Source organism: Sceloporus undulatus, chromosome 2, assembly GCF_019175285.1.
Source record: "Sceloporus undulatus isolate JIND9_A2432 ecotype Alabama chromosome 2, SceUnd_v1.1, whole genome shotgun sequence".
In the NCBI taxonomy this organism is placed as follows: domain Eukaryota; kingdom Metazoa; phylum Chordata; class Lepidosauria; order Squamata; family Phrynosomatidae; genus Sceloporus; species Sceloporus undulatus.
Genome location: NC_056523.1, coordinates 87,695,075 through 87,713,862, shown reverse-complemented (window position 1 = coordinate 87,713,862; position 18,788 = coordinate 87,695,075). Strand labels below are relative to the sequence as shown.

Here is an 18,788-nt window from a genome sequence, read left to right as displayed (position 1 = left end):
CTTCCCCCTTTTATAGTCACTCCTCAGGCAGCCCCCCACCTTTGTATTCAGCCTGTCTCTAATTGGCTGTTGGGGAAACTCCGCTCTGCCAATGACCCTCCACAGTTATCTTACGCTGACCATGCACAAGTAGTTTCCCAAAATTTCTAATTTCTAGCAAAATTATTTCTGCTTCACACAACCTACTGTAACACAAACACATTTGTATCACACACACTCCACAATACTGCCCTCACAGTTGTTAGAGGTTATCATGTTATCACAGCATTGGATAAGCAGAACAGATTTCTTTTAACAATTTAAATCTACTGGTTTTTTTTAAAAAAATACACTGCCTGCTTTCTGTAACACAGTATATAAAAAACTGTGCTGAGCCACAGATTCACTTATCTAAGAAAAGAAGAGCAATAAGTTAGTGAAGTCCTAAACAGGTGATGGAGAAAAGAGGATTGAGAGGATAAAACAACCTTCTTTAAATATCGTATCTCATATGGAAAGATGGAGCAAGCTTCTTTTCTGCTGCTGCAGAGGGCAAGACTTGTTCCAATGGATTACAGACAAGATGATTCTTATTAAACATTAGAACTTCCTGAGGTTAAGGGTTTCTGACAGAGGAAAAGAGACCCTTTGAAGGAAGTGGGCTCTCTTTTATCTGGTGGTTTTTAAACAGAGGTTGTACAGCCATCTCTCAAAAATACTTTAGCTGTGGGTTTGTGCATTGGCAAGGGATGGGATTAGATGGCTTTTGAATGGGTAACTTCAAACCTCAATGTGACGCTATGACCTATTTGCATTTCTAAATTTAGTATGTCTAGTATATTGCTGTTTATTACTTAGCTTGTAATATTTCCTCAGATTATATGGATCTCCTTATTCAGCAACATTTTTTTTCCTTCAGGATACTTTCATAAAGTCTTTAGGGACTTTGTCACACAAGGAAAATTGGAAGGTTATTCCAAAGCCAATCAGGAGTCATTCAAGGAGTTTCACGTTATTTTGAAAGAGATTATCAAATGATGTTGAAAGCAACTGAGTGTCCATCCAAACACAATGAGAAGTCATCCCAAAAATACGTAATTTTGGTAAACTATCGAATTCATAAATCCTCTTCTACTGCAAATTTGCACTCGGTTTAAAGTTCTAGTGGTATGAAATGCATCTCTACTTCTGCCTTGGGATACTCCCTGTTGGAAAGAAACTACAATTCCCATGAACTTCTGCTGCAATTCTCCTTCCTGTAATCCGAGAGGAGGAGAGGAATTGGGCAGCCTCAGAGGGCAGCTAGGGCAAACCTCACTGGAACAAAGTTTGCCAAGAAAACCCTGCCATAAGTGGGAGTCAACTTGAAGGGACATGATAACAACAACAACAACCACGTGTGTATACAAAAACATCTAAACAATGATACCTTTATTTGAAAGGACATGATAACAAGAAAATCATCCCTACCAAGCTCTAGCTCTCCCTCTATCCAGTCTCTGCACTGTGCCCCAACAGAGAAGGCAGGCTGGACTGGTGCCAGGAGAGAGAGAGAAGAAAATCTATGCTGCAGAGAGGAAAGAGGAAAGTGGCCATTTATCAGGCATTAGAGATTGGGGGGGAGGGGGGATGAGTAATCCTCCTGATTTCTTATCACTCGGGGAGGGAATGTCCTTGGTCCAGAACTGTAAAATCTAGATGCGATCCGATCCTCCCTTCGCACACGCAAACATTCTAATTCGCAAGAGAGAAGCTGATTGATCTGATGAATTCATTTGCATTGGCACTACTTTCTTTCGAATGGCTGCTGTGTTTTGCATTGCGTGTGGTAAGGTAGTAGATAATTTCATCCATTTGTGAATTGGCCCCACATTCTTCTTCATTCAGGACGGTGATACATTCCCCCATGTGAAAAAGTCCTAGGACATGGTCCTTTGAGGCTGCAATCCAAGTCAATCTGATATCTGTGTAAATCCCACTGAATTCAATTGATACACGTCTAAATAACCAAATGTGGGCATGCTGAAAGTATTCCTTCAAAGTACATTGAAATGACATCTCCCTCCTCCTCCACCACCACACACACACCAAATACACAATTCCAAAAAGATCTGTTTACTTGGAAAGTTCTGCCATTTCAGCTTGGTGAATCAGTTTCCTTTCTGCCAGTTGTGAAGGGAAAACAGCTTTCATGAGCTCTTCCAGCAGAATTGTGATGTTATATTTTCCAGCCCTCAGATACTAGAAGAAATTAGAGATGTGTACATTTTGTTTTAAAAAGCATGAGAAGTTAATTAATTGCATAACTTTACTTACTTATGGAATAAGTAAATATCGATCATGGTGTATTGTTTGTTTCTCTCTTTAAAAAAAAAGTTTTGTCATATAGTAAAGACATCTTTCAAAACAAATTCTTTGGAGAAATAAACAGTATGCCCAAATAAGATATCCCCCAAACTCCAATAGTTGTTATTCTAAATATTTTCCCAACAGACCTCTAATCCATATTGGAAAAATATTTTACACTCTTCAGCTACAGCAATTGCAAACATGGATGTTTATCACACTAGTGCTACTTTAAGAGTATAGTGTGATAAACATCATTGTAATGCTCAGGAAAAGTTCACTAGACTCAACTATCAAGGCTTGGATTCAGAAATGTCAGGATAAATTATTTAATGACAACATAACACATAAAAGTTGTCAAAGGCCATACAAAAATTGAAACGCATTATGCAATACGGCATCCATTTGGTGGTGACTTGACCAAACATGTTAGGCTCTAGCCCAGGTCACTATAAGAACTTATAGCCTACTTTATTGCTGTTAGCTGCCCTTGAGTTGGTTCTGATTCATAGTGACCCCGTGGATGAGACATCTCCCAAAATCCCTATCCCCCGCTGCCCTGGCCAGATCCTGCAAACCCTTGCCCACAATCCCCCGGATTGAGTTTATCCATCTAGTTTGTAGTCTTCTTCTCTTTCTTCTTTACCTTTCTCTACCTTTCCTAGAATTATAGAACTTGAAATCTTATCATCAGTTCTAGTTAGGCTACTCTGTGATTAGGCATGTTGGGAGTTGTAGTTCAACAATATTTGGAAGACCATGGGGTCCATACCCCTAATGTAAATAAGCCAAAATCTACTGTATAGTTGCAGCTCTAGAAAACACAAAACTGGATGGAAAGAGAGAGGTTATTCAAACCCATGTATAGAAATATTTATACTTTACTGAGGGAAGAAAAACAATCTTTTTGATAAAATTTGATTTAAAAGTTCCTTTAGTGGGTATTCCACAAAATGTACTGAGTCAGTTCAAAGTTGCAGCATGACTGTTTCTATTTCCATTGCAATCCTTCTGTCAGCAAGATCACATGGATGATCCATGAAGTACTTATATTTTCAGTTATGTGCTGGTGCTTTCTCATGTGATCTCAAACCAAGGAAGAACCATGTGGGGGGGGGGCAGCATATTTGATTGTCAGAATCAGTTCTCAACACCTTCTCCTGTTTAAGTTTTGTTTCAGAATGGGAACTCAATCAGTACACAGGAAACCAACTGTTTCCTTATGTCTACTGTTTTATCTTTATCTTTATCTATCCTAGTCATATTTATTTCCCTTTTTAATAATGTTATGTCTGAATCACATTGTGATTCAGGGGACTCTTTTAAATAGAGACTCAAAGCATTATTTCATGTTTTCTCTTTAATGAAAAGTTATATTTCTATATACTCCCCACTGCTGCCTTCAGCGTGTAATGATTTCTAAACTCTGTTATCTATGCAAAGTCATACCTGGTAACATTTCAGAAGCATATTCCAATTTAGCCCTTGGAGAGGAGCCTAGAACCTTCATCAGATGACCCAAAGAACTTTCATTAGATAGCTCTAATAATTTGTTGTTGTATGCCTTCAAGTCATTTCTGATGGTAAGATGTACCCAGTGGGTTTCCATGCCCAAGAGGAGATCTGAACCCTTGTTTCTCAGAATCCTAGTCCAATATTCAAACCACTACACCACGCCGGATCTCTCTATGTAAATTAGTGCTGCTTTTAATAAAATTTTGGCAGTCACCAATGCTGTTATAATGATGTACTTGCCAGACGCTCCCTATTTACAGATGTGCTAGAGACACAGGAATCATGTCCTAATAAAGAAGACTTTAGTACTTAGCAGCTATTATTAATAATTTATCCCAGACAACAGTGGAACTAGAGGACAAAGAATGCCATTGACAACTTGCAAAGTCAGAACCTACCATTTTCCCTACCTCTTCATACAGTAAAAAGCTCCAGAAAGTTTAGGGACAATACCAATTTGGACCTTCCTATGAGCTCACTTGCAGGCCAGATTCCTCTTACCTACCTCTCGGAGGCTCTGTTTGCAAAGTGGGCAGTTGGGTCGATGGTCTAGGCAGCGCTCCACACACTCTTTGCAGAATGTGTGGCCACAAGGTGTAGTTACCGGCTCAAAGAACAGACTGCAGAACAAACCAAAAGAAGAAAATGAATACTACTTATTAAGCACACACAGTGATTTTTAAAAAGGTAGTTAAAAAATCAGTAACTATAAATCATATGGACAGAACTTAGAAATGATCTGGCTATGATATAGGATAGGGGTTATAATCCAAACATGAGGAATTTCTCTAAAGTCTGAATATGGGAGTGCATCCTTTTGGATTGGGTATGTGTGTGTGAAATGTAAACACAAAGACACTAAAGGTGCATCCAGAGTGATTGAGAAGTCCCATTTTGTTCCTTATTTTGCTGACTTTATACTGGGTTAGAATAAACTGACCAGGGAAGCTGATATAAAACGTCTTTGATCATAATGGGAGCTGACAGAAAATATTCTGCGATATACAAAATGTGTATGGATCTCCAAAATAACACTGGAAAGAACAGGAAGAAAATCTGGGACTTTCAGGACTTTTGAATTAGTCTGGATGTGCCCTGTATGAAAGGAAAAGCATTCCTGTCTCAAAGATCATAGAATCATAGAATCATAGAGCTGGAAGAGACCACAAGGGCCATCCAGTCCAACCCCCTGCCATGCAGGAAATCCAAATCAAAGCATCCCCAACAGAAGGCCATCTAGCCTCTGCTTAAAGACCTCCAAGGAAGGAGACTCCACTACACTCCGAGGAAGTTTGTTCCACTGTCGAACAGCCCTTACTGTCAGGAGGTTCTTCCTAATGTTGAGGTGGAATCTCTTTTCCTGTAGCTTGCATCCATTGCTCCGGGTCCTGTTCTCTGGAGCAGCAGAAAACAAGCTTGCTCCCTCCTCAATGTGACATCCTTTCAAATATTTAAACAGGGCTATCATATCACCTCTTAACCTTCTCTTCTCCAGGCTAAACATCCCCAGCTCCCTGAGTCGTTCCTCATAGGGCAAGGTTTCCAGACCTTTCACCATTTTAGTCGCCCTCCTCTGGACACGCTCCAGTTTCTCAATTTCCTTTTTGAATTGTGGTGCCCAGAACTGGACACAATATTCCAGGTGGGGCCTGACCAGAGCAGAATACAGTGGCACTATTACTTCTCTTGATCTAGACACTATACTTTTATTGATGCAGCCTAAAATTGCATTGGCCTTTTTACATGAGAGGCTGGTGCTGAAATGAAAGATTAAGTTACAACTGCCTGGATAGCTGACATTTTAAATACACATCATTGTGTGTTTGCCATAGGCATATACCACTAGCCACAGCAAATACATATCTGTTAATTTAGAGATATAATACAAAAAATAACTTTCTCAGTCTGACTGAACTATGGCAGACACATCTAGGAATTTCATATTCTCTCTTAAAATGGAATAGTATTAGTTTCAAAAATGTCTAGCTATTCTTAAAGCAGATTGTAAGCATGATTTTTCCCTGTCCAACAGACACTTAACATTAGGCAATGAGATCCCAAGATTTATATATGGTAAGAGGAAATGCCTACTATGAGAAAGACACTACTATAAGTCTTCTTATTCCTCAGAAGGTCACCACAAACTTGTGCTAGTTCTAACTCAACATCAGTAATGAATGAAAGATTTCCTTTGCAACAAATCAGAGAGCTTAGCTCAAGCTTATGAAGAGTACAGTATCCAGCTGCTTTGTACTGCACCCAAGCTAAAATGAATTAACACAATTAGGAGGACACAGAGGCAAGAGAAACCTTAGAGTTGATGAGAAAACCAAGTCAGAAACTTTTCTGGTTTACTTTTCAGTGAGCTAGTGTCACTAACACAAACTAAATAAAATTATCTGGTACAACATGCCATTTTCATGGTATTTCACATACTTTGCACCATATTTGCATCTTAACTATTTCAAGAGAGAAGTGTATGTACCCAGTTTCCTGCTGCCTTCAAAAAGAAATTTAAAAAGCTTTTCTATAGAACTTGCCTTCCCTACCCTAAGAGCACCAAGCAATTTGGAAAATGTACCAGACCTTGAAAAGCATTCAGCAGGAGATCAAAGAGTTGCCCAATCATCTCAGCTCACAGAAATAATGACCTTTTACTTAACTGATGCCTCCTGGAGCGGATGAGTCATTTAAATTTAGCCATGAATTTAAATATCATAAGCTTTGAGAGGAGGGGATCAAAACATCCAGGGACAGCATAGGTTTTGATGGGAAATCACTGATGTGACAGGAGCACAACTAGGGAAAGTTCACTTTAGACTACAATATGCAGAATCCCCAGTGCCACTGAGTTTTCCCAGAGAAAGGATCATAACCACTATGTCCTGTTGTACTTCTCCTGAGCAGTAAAAATCAGATATGGCAGTCCAAAACAGCATGAGAGGAGCCCAAGCAAAGGTGGCACAAGGAGTGCTCCTATGTGAGCAAGGCCTTTCTATTGTAGGAGGAGCAATGCTTCTACAAGTGTCATGAGGCCATAGGGCTTCCCAACTGGAAAGGGACACTGTCTGCTATGCTCCTCCTTATAATCCTTGGGCAACAAACAAGAATAATGTAGTGAGTTTTTTTTTCAAAAATTTGGATTGATGACATGAACAAAGGGAATAAATAAAGGGGAAAGGAAAAGACTCACAAAATGAACAAACTCTCAGCTAGACAAGAGGATCTGTATTACATGGAGCCACTGTGGCAGACAAAGCAGAACTGGTGAAATGGTTGCCAGAGCATGCCATTTGGGGAGAGTGGGAGAAGCAATTGCCAAAATCTCAGCTAACTAGAAGATTCCAAACAGTGCCTCTGCACAGGCACAGAACCATGTGTGTGTTGAACAGAGACCGCATAGTGGCATGACATGAATTGTCCCATGAAACAAGATAACTGATTAAAGAAGAGGAATCAAAACAGACACTGAAACTAGGATGGTATTAGCAATCATAGCTTTCTGAACTCATACCATTTTATATGTCAACCATATGTCACTGTTCGTTCTATTCATTCACCATGACTTCTAGACTGTTAATCATAAAACAATATCCAAACATAAAACAATATCTGAAAACATCAGATCTGAGAAACTACCCAGTGGAGATCAAGTATTGTAGGCTATATTTGGGAAGAAGGCAATTTCAAACCACTACTAGGTAGTCCTTTCCTTTTAAAATCCTGTAAAATTAATAGGATTGTTGTAAGTCAGCAGAAACTTGAAGATGTGCATGCATACACACAATCAGTTTACGGTGCACCCTTGCTTTATGTGGGGATCCGTTCTGCCTCCCCCCCCCCGCGTAAAGCAAACAGCACGTACGCTCAAGCCCCATTGAAAACAATGGGGCTCATGCATGCGGTGCGGCCATTTTGTTTCCATTGTGCGGCTTTTAGCGTAAGCTGAAAGCTGCGTAAAAGGTGCCCACATATGATGCGGGTGCACTGTACAAAAATTTGATGTGATAAAACAGCATTCATTGTCTAGAAATAGATTTGATGTGATAAAACAGCATTCATTGTCTAGAGAGTATAGAACCCAAAAGGAAGAATTTGGGGAAAGGCTGTGCAAATATAATGGATCCTACCTCTGTTATCTCAATGAGATCACCATCCCAAAATGAAGCACTACAACAAAAAAAGCCTCAGTTCAGGTGAGCCACTGTCAGACAATGCTCAGGGGGATGTGGTACCACCAGCAAGATCTCCCCAGACCCCAGACGAGGTGTCTTTAGTGTCCATGCAGATCTGTAAAGAGGACTGGTAGTCTTTCAGGTATCCTAGTCTAGAGTTATTCAGGGGCTTGAATGCTGAAGATTAAAAAAATCCCTTGAAGACTATTCAGTACCTAACAGGAAGGCAGTATAGTTCACAGAATGCCATCATATTATACAAGCAATAAGGTACCCTATTGAATCCAGACTGCCACATTCTGTATCGACTGCAGCTTCCAATCTCAAGAAAAGTCTCACACAGAGTATACTACTTGTAGTTCAGACATAGGTTCCCTGTGTGTTAATGGCCATGGCCCAGCTATCTCTGTCCAGCAATGAATACAGTTGGTACACCACCTAAAAATAGGCTCCCCTCGTCATGGAGGTAAATTGACAAATGGGCAACAGTAGACCTAAAACAGTGCCAGTCAACATCTTATCAATAACTTGCATGATGGAATAGAGGGCATTATCCAATTTGCAGATGACACCAATAAGAGTGGTAGCTAATGCCTCATTGATCAGAATTCAAAATGACCTTAACAGACTAGAGAGCTGAACCAAAACTAATAAATTGAATTTCAACAGGGAAAAATGTAAGGTAGAAAAAAAAGAAAGGCTCGGATTTAGGATGGGGGACACCTTGCTTGAAAACAATACATGCAGAAGGGATCTAGGATTCTTAATAGACCACAAGCTGAATGTGAGTCAACAGTGTGATGCAGCTGCTTTAAAAGCCAATATAGTCCTAAGCTGCACCAAGAGAAGTGTAGACTGAGGGAAGTAATGGTATCACTCTATTCTGCTTTAGTCAGGCCTCACCTGGAATACTGTGTCCAATTCTGGGCACCACAATTTAAGAGGGATATTGTTAAGCTGCAATGTGTCTAGAAGAGCATAAACAAAATGGTAAAAGGTCTGGAAACCATTCCTTATGAGGGGCAGCTGAGGGATCTGAGTATGTTCTAGAAGAGTTTCTTCCTGATGTTTCGCCAGCATCTGTGGCTGGCATCTTCAGAGAATGTTTGCCTGGAAAGGACTTGGGTATATATATTGTGTGACCTGGAAAGGCAGGAGTGATTTGCATGTATATTGTTTTTTTGCTAAGGGCAGGCCTCAGGATGGGAGGGTCTGCTTGATAGTGCTCATTGTCTGCTGGGAGATTTCTCATTCGCATTTGTTGAGTCTTTATCTTGCTATCTTTCAGGACTGGTAGTCAAACCTTGTTTCCAGACAAACATTCTCTGAAGATGCCAGCCACAGATGCTGGCGAAACGTCAGGAAGAAACTCTTCTAGAACATGACCACATAGCCCGAAAAAGCCACAAAAAATTATGAAAGCCTTTGACTTCACATTAGAAATAACTTTGTTATTAAAAGGGGAAGATACTATATAGTGCAATTCTATATAAGTCTTCTCAAAAATACACCCCCTTTGCTCCAATAGGATTTACTCATGGGAAAGAAAGTGTAGCACTGAAGCCTTAGTCACTCACAGACATTATAAATCACCATAAGCAGTAGCTGTTTTTTCCCCTTGACATATGTGGCATTCTTCATCAGGCCTTTTCTCATTCTGCCATCCATTCTCCATAGCCTCACTTTGACCTCATGGTCAAGTAATATTCCTTAACTAACGTTTATGTGGATGAGCCTCGGTTACCAGTTTGTTAAGTCAATAAAGACATCCCTAATTACACACACAAATCCCTTCTATCACCAGCCTGTTGACAAGGCTTTAGGGTTAAGCCATCAAATCCTGACACATAGAGAGAGCAGCCTCAAAGCACCCAGGCATCATTCACCTCTATTTTGCCACATTATTTCTTTGACTGATGAGGACAGGATGGGATGAAGAAAAAGCTCCTCTTAACCTATTTATTTGGACACCTAAGAGAGAAGCCATTATTCTGCTGATGGGATATGCACAAAAAGCCTTGGCTGACAGCTGGGGGGAAATTGTTTTTAAAAATTGTGTGTGTGTGTGTGTGTGTGTGTGTGGTAAAATAACTGGAATGCAGGAACAAAGGGCAGACAGCAACTCAGTTATTATGTAATTCATATGTACTACACATACTACATACTCATTGTTCCTCAAACTCTATAGTTGGGATGGGAACCACAGGGCCCATGTGCTGCCATCCAGAGTATTTTTGCCACTTAGGATTTTGCTTGCGGGCTGTTGAGCCTACGCAGACACCCCCCCCCCTTTTAGATTCTTGGAGTTTGCCCAATCCTGCTCTTTATAACAGAAGAAAATATATTTGTAACATACATATTATACCTCAGCACATGACAACAATATTTGAATGTCATGCTCTGACTGAAATATACTGGCATACCAACAATTTTTTAGGAAGCTATTCTAATTTTTGAACACACATTACATGTGGTGGAGGAATGGCCAACAAGTAGGGTACCGTTCCTGTCATCACCACCCAAGAAATACTGTTTAATCCTCTTTAAGAGGAGAAAAGGGGTTACAGACCAACAAAGTCACTGCAGCGACAGGTGCCAGACCTGAAACTTGAGGATAGATCTTTGGCAGGATCTCATCTTCCTTCACAATCAATTTCCTTGATTGACCAGACGAACCCAAAGGGTGCTCAACAATGGCACCCTTTCTCCCTGGAGAGAAGTGACCAGTGGGGTCCCACAGGGCTCCCACAGGGCTCTATCCTGGACCCAGTACTTTATCAATGACTTTGAGGAAAAAATTGGGGGAATACTTATCAAATTTTCAGATGAAACCAAATAGCTAATACTCCAGAGGACAGGATCAAAATTCAAAATGACCTGAATAGACTAGAAAGCTGGGCCACAGCTAACAAAATGAACTTCAACAGGGAGAAATGTAAGGTACTGCACTTAGGGCGGAAAAATGAAATGCACAGATATAGGATGGGGGACACCTGGCTGAATGAGACTTCATGTGAAAGGGAACTTGGAGTCCAAGTAGACCACAAGTTGAACATGAGTCAACAGTGCAATGCGGCAGCTAACAAGGCCAATGTGATTTTAGGCTGCATCAATAGAAGTAGAGTGTCTAGATCAAGGGAAGTAATAGTGCCACTATATTCTGCTCTGGTCAGGCCCCACCTAGAATATTGTGTCCAGTTCTGGGCACCACAATTCAAAAAGGACATTGAGAAACTGGAGCATGTCCAAAACAATTTCATTGTCCAAAAGGTGGAAGAGGCAACAAGGGGATCAGCTATTTTAGATCTGATCCTAACCAACAAGGATGATCTAATTAATGGAGTGCAAGTGGTGGGATCCTTAGGTGGAAGTGACCATGTTCTCTTGGAGTTTGTTATACAGTGGAAAGGAGAAGCCATGTATAGTCAGACATGCATCCTAGACTTTAGGAGAGCAGATTTTGGTAAATTTAGAGAAATACTGGGGGTGATCCCATGGTCAGGAACACTAAAAGAGAAGGGAGTTCAGGATGGATGGGAGTTTCTCAAAGGAGAGATACTGAAGGCACAATTTCAAACTGTTCCAGTGAGAAAGAAAAAGGGGAGATGTCTCAAGAAACCAGGATGGATGACTAAGGAACTTTAAACTGAGCTAAGTTTTAAACGGAACATGTATAAGAAATGGAAAAATGGGGAAATCACCAAAGAGGAATTCAAACAAATAGCAAGCACATGTAGGGGAAAAGTCAGAAAAGCTAAAGGGCAGAATGAACTCAGACTTGCTAGAGAGGTTAAGAATAATAAAAAGGGCTTTTTTGGATATGTCCGCAGCAAAAGAAAGAAGAAGGAAATGGTAGGGCCACTGCGTGGAGAGGATGGCAAAATGCTAACAGAAGACAGAGAAAAGGCAGAATTACTCAACACCTTCTTTGCCTCAGTCTTCTCAAAGAAGGAAAAGGGTGCTCAACCTGAGGATAATGGAGCAGAGGACAGAATAGGGGAATTTCAGTACAGAATAAGTAAGGAGATAGTAGAGGAATATCTTGTTAATCTAAATGAATATAAATCTCCAGGACCAGATGAACTCCATCCAAGGGTATTAAAAGAACTGGCAGGAGTAATATCGGAGCCATTGGCAATGATCTTTGAGAACTCCTGGAGAACAGGAGAAGTTCCAGCAGACTGGAGGAGGGCAAATGTTGTCCTCATCTTCAAAAAGGGGAAAAAAGAGGATCCAAACAATTATCGTCCTGTTAGTCTGACATCGATACCAGGAAAGATTCTAGAGCAGATCATTAAAAAGAGAGTCTGTGAACATCTAGAAGGCAATGCCATAATCACAAAAAGTCAACACGGGTTTCAGAGAAAGAAGTCATGCCAGACAAATCTAATCTCTTTCTTTGATAAAATTACTAGCTTGGTAGTTGAAGGGAATGCTGTGGATATCGTATATCTTGATTTCAGTAAGGCTTTTGACAAAGTTTCCCATGACATTCTTGTTAACAAGCTTATAAAATGTGGGATAGACAAGGCAACTGTTACATGGATTTGTAATTGGTTGACTGACCAAACGCAAAGGGTGCTGAACAATGGCTCCTTTTCATCTTGGAGAGAAGTGACCAATGGGGTCCCACAGGGTTCTGTCCTGGGCCCAGTGCTATTCAACATCTTTATCAATGACTTGGATGACAGAATTGAAAGCCTTCTTATCAAATTTGCAGATGACACCAAATTAGGAGGAGTAGCTAACACTCCAGAGGACAGGATCAACATTCAAAATGACCTGAATAAACTAGAAAGTTGGGCCTCAGCTAACAAAATGAACTTCAACAGGGAGAAATGCAAGGTACTGCACTTAGGGCGGAAAAATAAAATGCACAGATATAGGATGGGAGACACATGGCTGAACGAGAATATGTGTGAAAGGGATCTGAGAGTCCAAGTAGACCACAAGCTGAACATGAGTGAACAGTGTGATGCGGCAGCTAAAAAGGCCAATGCAATTTTAGGCTGCATCAGTAAGAATATCGTATCTAGATCAAGGGAAGTAATAGTGCCACTCTATTCTGCTTTGGTCAGGCCCCATCTGGAATATTGTGTCCAGTTCTGGGCGCCACAATTCAAAAAGGATGTTGAAAAACTGGAACGTGTCCAAAGGAGGGCAAGTAAAATGGTGAAAGGTCTAGAAACCATGTCCTATGAGGAACGACTTAAGGAGCTGGGGATGTTTAGCCTGGAGAAGAGAAGGTTAAGAGGTGATATGATAGCCCTGTTTAAATACTTGAAGGGATGCCATACTGAGGAGGGAGCTGACTTGTTTTCACTTGCTCCAGAGACTAGGACCCGGAGCAATGGATGCAAGCTACAAGAAAAGAAATTCCACCTCAACATTAGGAAGAACTTCCTGACAGTAAGGGCTGTTCGACAGTGGAACGCACTCCCTCGGAGTATAGTGGAGTCTCCCTCCTTGGAGGTCTTCAAACGGAGGCTGGATGGTCATCTGTCGGGGATGCTTTGATTTGGATTTCCTGCATGGCAGGGGGTTGGACTGGATGGCCCTTGCGGTCTCTTCCAACTATATGATTCTATGATTCTATGACCCTTGAATAACTATGAAATCTAATCAACTAGCTAGATTCAAAAGGATACCCAAGACAAAGGAAATATGGATCTTCTGCAAATAAAAAAATCCACATATAAATAGGATTGCATAACATAACAAAGAGTTCACTGTTATCTTTTTGGTACACTGGTATCAAAAACTAACTACCAACAAGCTGGTCATTCTGGTCCATTGGTATGATATCACATGAATTCTTATTATCCTATAAATACCTGCAACAAACATATATACATACACACAAACAAGCTTGATAAGAACTAGGACTACCATGACGACTGGATGCAAAAAATCTCAGCTTTATCTCTGAAAAAACATCAAACCATCAAAACATTACAGAGTTGAAGAGAACGGAACAGTTGTATAACTGTTCTAGGTACTGGCATACTGAACTGAATAATGATCTTAATTTTAAAACATGCCCTCTGGTGGAGTTCCACTTTGACTGATTTCCCAGTTATACATCCCATTGCTTTAACACGCTCTGTTCTGCCAAAGCAGTCCTGTCAAGTCTTGACAAATACATATCTTCCTTCTATCTTCAATCCCCTTAAGTACTGAGGACTGTACAGAAGTTTAGAACCATATAGACAGCTACAGCCATTTCCAACTCCACAATTTAGTGGACCCCCTCCACAAGGGTGTTTTTTTTTCATATTACTCTTACAGACTACCTCTATCTGCACCATCCATTGTCAGAAAGTTATGTGTGAAAAGTATGCCCCACATCTGTTTTGCTATTATCTACCAGTAGTTTCTCTGAGCAGGAAACTAGAAAATGTTGATTCCTGAAAGGCTGTAGTCTGCACAAAAATGGCTTCAACCAAATCTCCATTCTGCTTCATATCTAGGAGTGCACAAACAAAATCTCAAAACCAGAGGGAGAATTGTCCTATGCCTGCAATTGGGGGACGAAATGGAAGTTATGACAGTCAGAGTCTGAAATTTTGGTCTTCCAGGTGTTTTGGGTTTCCCAAAAGCCTTGGCTAACTTGGCCAATGGTTAGGTATCCTAGTTTATAAAACAGAAAACATCTGGAGAACCAAATATTGAGAACCACTGGTATAGGGGAAAGAAAGAGCAGCAGAAGTATCTTCTGAAAAGTTTTCAGAGCAATAAATTACCGTAATTATTATTGGAAACATTTTTAATATATAGATAAATATTATTAAACAGTCAGCTTACACATTCACAACTATGTTAAATACAAGATTCAGGAAAATAAGAAGTTATTTTTCAAAAACAGCAGCTATGACCCTAAGTAGCTACTTTTGGGACCATGGAGTTATAACTGTTACTGTTTTTTTAAAAAAAATCCCAAGCTTTGAAATGGAGAGAAATATATCCTCAACTGAGTTTTTTCATTTTTCTGAGTGATTAATGCTAAGCTCCATATAATGCTTTTAAGTTAATTTTTTTCTGTTAACCGCTACTTCCCACCTATATCCCACCTACTTCCCTATATCCTAAACAGAAAAAGATACACTAAGGTGTCATAGGCCCTCTACAGATGGGCAAAAAGTGCTGGCCTGTGGGCAGAGTCAGGGCTGAGCGTCTTGATGCTCAATGTCCTTATGACGTTGTCAGGGAGCCATCTTGGCATGCTCTGGTCCACACAGCGTGCACCATGATGATGGCCCTCTGGTGCTGTGCCCAAATGGCATGGCACTGAAGGGACGTCACCACGCCATGCTGTGGCAGATATGGCACCCTTTAGAAGGTGCAAGGAGCTGCATTTTGCCACTCCTTTTTGCATCCTCCAAAGGCCTGTGAGTGGAGTTAGGATGCAATGTTCTCACACTGGATGCCCTAACTCCGCCTCTAGTGTGCCATTTGGGCATGTGCTGGTCCACATGGCACACACCATCATGATGACCCTCCGGTGCTGCATCCACATGGTGCAGCACTGAAGGGGCATCGTAAAGCCGTGGCTTTGAGGGTGCTTTTTGCAACTCCTTTTTTCACTCTCCAGAGGCCAGATCAGGGCCACGGTGTGTGGTTGCCATGGCCCCAATCCAAACAGTAAAGGGGCAGCTGCAGACCACCCCTTTGGGGAGGTCTATATAGCCCCTTAGGCTGTAAATCTATGTACACTGATCTGGCAATAGATTCCACTGAACATCATGGGTCTTCCTTCTGAATAAACACTGGATAAGATTATAAATCATTTATTCTTTCCAGCAATACAAGTTTATTTGTTATCTTGTATGAGGTAGTACTTTAATAATAAAAAAAGAAACAAAGTTAAAGAAGAAAGTAAATATTGCATGTATTTCAACGTTTCTGTTTATCACATCTCACTTTCCTCTTGTGGATGCTGGCTAGAACGTTAAACCATTTTCATATGAGGCTAAGAAAGGGAACTTTTTCTCCCCAAAGCATTTTGTCTTGCTACTCTGGTACAAACTGACCGTATGCAAAGAGAACATTCCAAATCTGAGGTATTCAGAAGGCCCCCAAAGTCTGGTTGGCAGTCCCGGATAGACTTCACTCTTGTTGTATCTGTTGATGCTCCCTCCTCCAAATCTATTTAGCAAATGGAAAGAGCAAGAGAAAGCTTTTCAACATCATACACTGGCCACATTCTCACTGTATGCCATTTTAAGCCACAGGATAGCCCTGATTATCTAAGCTGCTTTGTACAGGACCATCTGAGAAACAGCAGATTCAGACAGAATCAAGATCACATATCCTGCTTTTTGGATTCCCATAGATTAGTGGTTTAGGGCCGAAGTGGACTCACACTGACAGGTGAAATTGCATCAATAAGGGCTACTTCACACTGTACATATTTTCTTTAAGTATACAGCTGGGTTTTCAGTGACACGAGAAAAGCATAGGTCTTCACTCTTTAGGGACCAGTCTTTCACTGTGGAGCTGTACTAACTGTGAACAGAGTGGCAAAACATGATTTCATATATTTTAGAATATATGAAATGGCCCTATGAGGTATGCACAGATATCTAGTTAATTGCTCCTGCCAACAATGGAGGATAAGGTCATCAATTGCTACCAGTCATAAAAGGCAGATATTATTTTCAGTACTGGAGGAAGAAGGTTTCTCCGGACTTTTGTTGCCTTCAGGTCCTGCTTGTGAATGTACCAAAGGAATTGGATTGGAAACCGGGAAGAGAAAGCTAGACTAGATAGCCATTTGGGTTAATTTTTCACAGCTCTATGTTCCTTTTAATTATATTTTTAACAACATATTCCTCTTGGACCCTTTTTTACCTTGTAAGCACTCTGATAGCTCAATATCAACCAAAATTCAGAAGGCTGACCCTACTGGGGACATCGTGAAGCAACCTACTTCAGGTGGTACCACAGGAGAAAAATGAAGGCAGAAATGGTACAGAAAGACTTTTCAAAGTATTGACCCTTGTACATATGGGATAGAGAAGCACCATTTTGACTCTGCATCCAGCATTAAAATAAACTGAGCTGGCACTGGAAGTCTGGCATCATGGAGGTTGCAGCTAACAAACAGGGATGTAAATCATCACTAATTTTCTTCTCAAAAGAATACTGTTTTATGCACAAATTTTGTGCAGAGTAAGTCCAGAGTTATTCGCATCAGCATTTCTTGATACTAAAAAAAAAGTTTTCAAATATTTATGAAACTTATTTCAATTCTTAATAACAAACACCTGATTTTCTGTAGCAGAGGTACCCTGGAGATATTTTGGGAAACATAGGTTTCTGTTTTCTGAAATAACTAGATGTATATTGACACAGCTGAATAGAAATGTGTAATCTTTTTTTGTCTTTTAGGGTTAAAGAAAGTGTCTGAGAATGTCTGAATGTTTTGTTTGTTTAGATGTGTAACATTATGTTGTCAGTGTGATAGGAACTTAAAGTTACGTTTTGTATGTGGAATAAAGAGAATTTTTAAAAAAGAAAGAAAAGTGTTATCAACCTAAGATTTTCTTTTCTACAAATTCTTCGACCCCAATGTATCATAAAGCTAGGTCAATAATCCAGTCAGCCCTTGGTATCTGTGGGCTTGCCATCCACGGATTCAGGCATCCATGGACAGCAAGTTCACGTTGTATCCAATGGTGGTATGTGCATGGCAGTACGTGCACACAGCTGAGCTGCCATTAGGTTCTATTGCCCCCAATGGCAGTGTGGCCATGTGCGCACACCGCCATGGGACAATGGGGGCCCTCCCTAATGGCAGCGCAGCCACGTGCATGTGCTGCCACTGGGGACAATGCGGGCTTGAACATCAATGGATTTTGGTATCCACGGGGAGGCAGAGTCCAGAATGGATCTCCCACTGATATCAAAGGCTGACTGTATTATATGGCACCACACTGCCATAATGGTTGGTAGATTTAATTATTCATGTGAATGTCACAACTGCTTCCCAAGTAGGACCTTATACTATATACAGTGGGTCCTTGCTATCCACTGGGATTTGGTTCCAGGATCCCCCACGGATAACAAAATCCATGGATGCTCGAATTCCATTAAATATAATGGCATAACAAAATGGCATCCCTTATATATCCATGGATAAGGAGCTCCGACTGTATAAGACAAAAAAAAAAACCTGGCCAGTGTATTTTAGACACTTAATATTTAATATGCCATAATCCTATATTGAATTCAGTGCAGGAGACCTGAACAAGGAAACAGTTTTTGGTGAGCTTTTCCCAGAAAGAGGCAAGAGGCTCACTTATAAACATCATGGATCTACAAATATTTATTCTACTATTCTCACCCCCTTCCTTCTTTGCAGAAAAATCTGTAGTTGACTTTTTCTTCAGGCACTCTGATGTAGCATATGCTGCCTGGTTGTCATCTGGACCAAGTTCTCCCAGACAAATTTCCCTTTTTTCCTTCAAATTCTATTAAATAAAGAAAAGAAACAGGTTAAACACTTATTTTCCAGGATGGACAGAGGGGAAGAGAAGCACACATAATAAAAGACGTTAATTCAAACTTCCTTAAAGTCTTGAAAAACAGTCCTCCTTCTATTCTTGCAGTCTTCAGATTAGCGTCCCTCACATATGTGCAAGGGGCAAATGGAGGGAGAATAAATGAGGCACATGCTTGCGGCACCCACCCGCACATCTGCACCTATATTCAAGCCAACGGGGATTGAATATTTTGCGAGGGGGTTTGGAACTGAACCCCCGTGAAAAAGGA

The 18,788-nt window shown here is 40.6% G+C and overlaps 1 protein-coding gene across 3 annotated transcripts in view; it reads right to left on the bottom strand.

Moving 5' to 3' along the window:
• The window catches only part of LOC121921779 (LON peptidase N-terminal domain and RING finger protein 1-like), a 64,388-nt gene that overhangs the window by 18,573 nt on the left and 27,027 nt on the right, over positions 1–18,788 (bottom strand). For all 3 annotated transcript variants that reach the window (XR_006102045.1, XM_042450326.1, XM_042450327.1), the window contains exons 5-8: positions 18,361–18,487; positions 16,046–16,160; positions 4,346–4,460; positions 2,099–2,220 (exon numbers count right to left, since the gene is read on the bottom strand). Coding sequence is in view for 2 of the 3 variants with exons in the window: in XM_042450326.1 (XP_042306260.1) it covers positions 2,099–2,220; positions 4,346–4,460; positions 16,046–16,160; positions 18,361–18,487 (479 nt within the window). In the remaining variant the exon portion in view is untranslated. The remainder of the gene's footprint in view (positions 1–2,098; positions 2,221–4,345; positions 4,461–16,045; positions 16,161–18,360; positions 18,488–18,788) is intronic.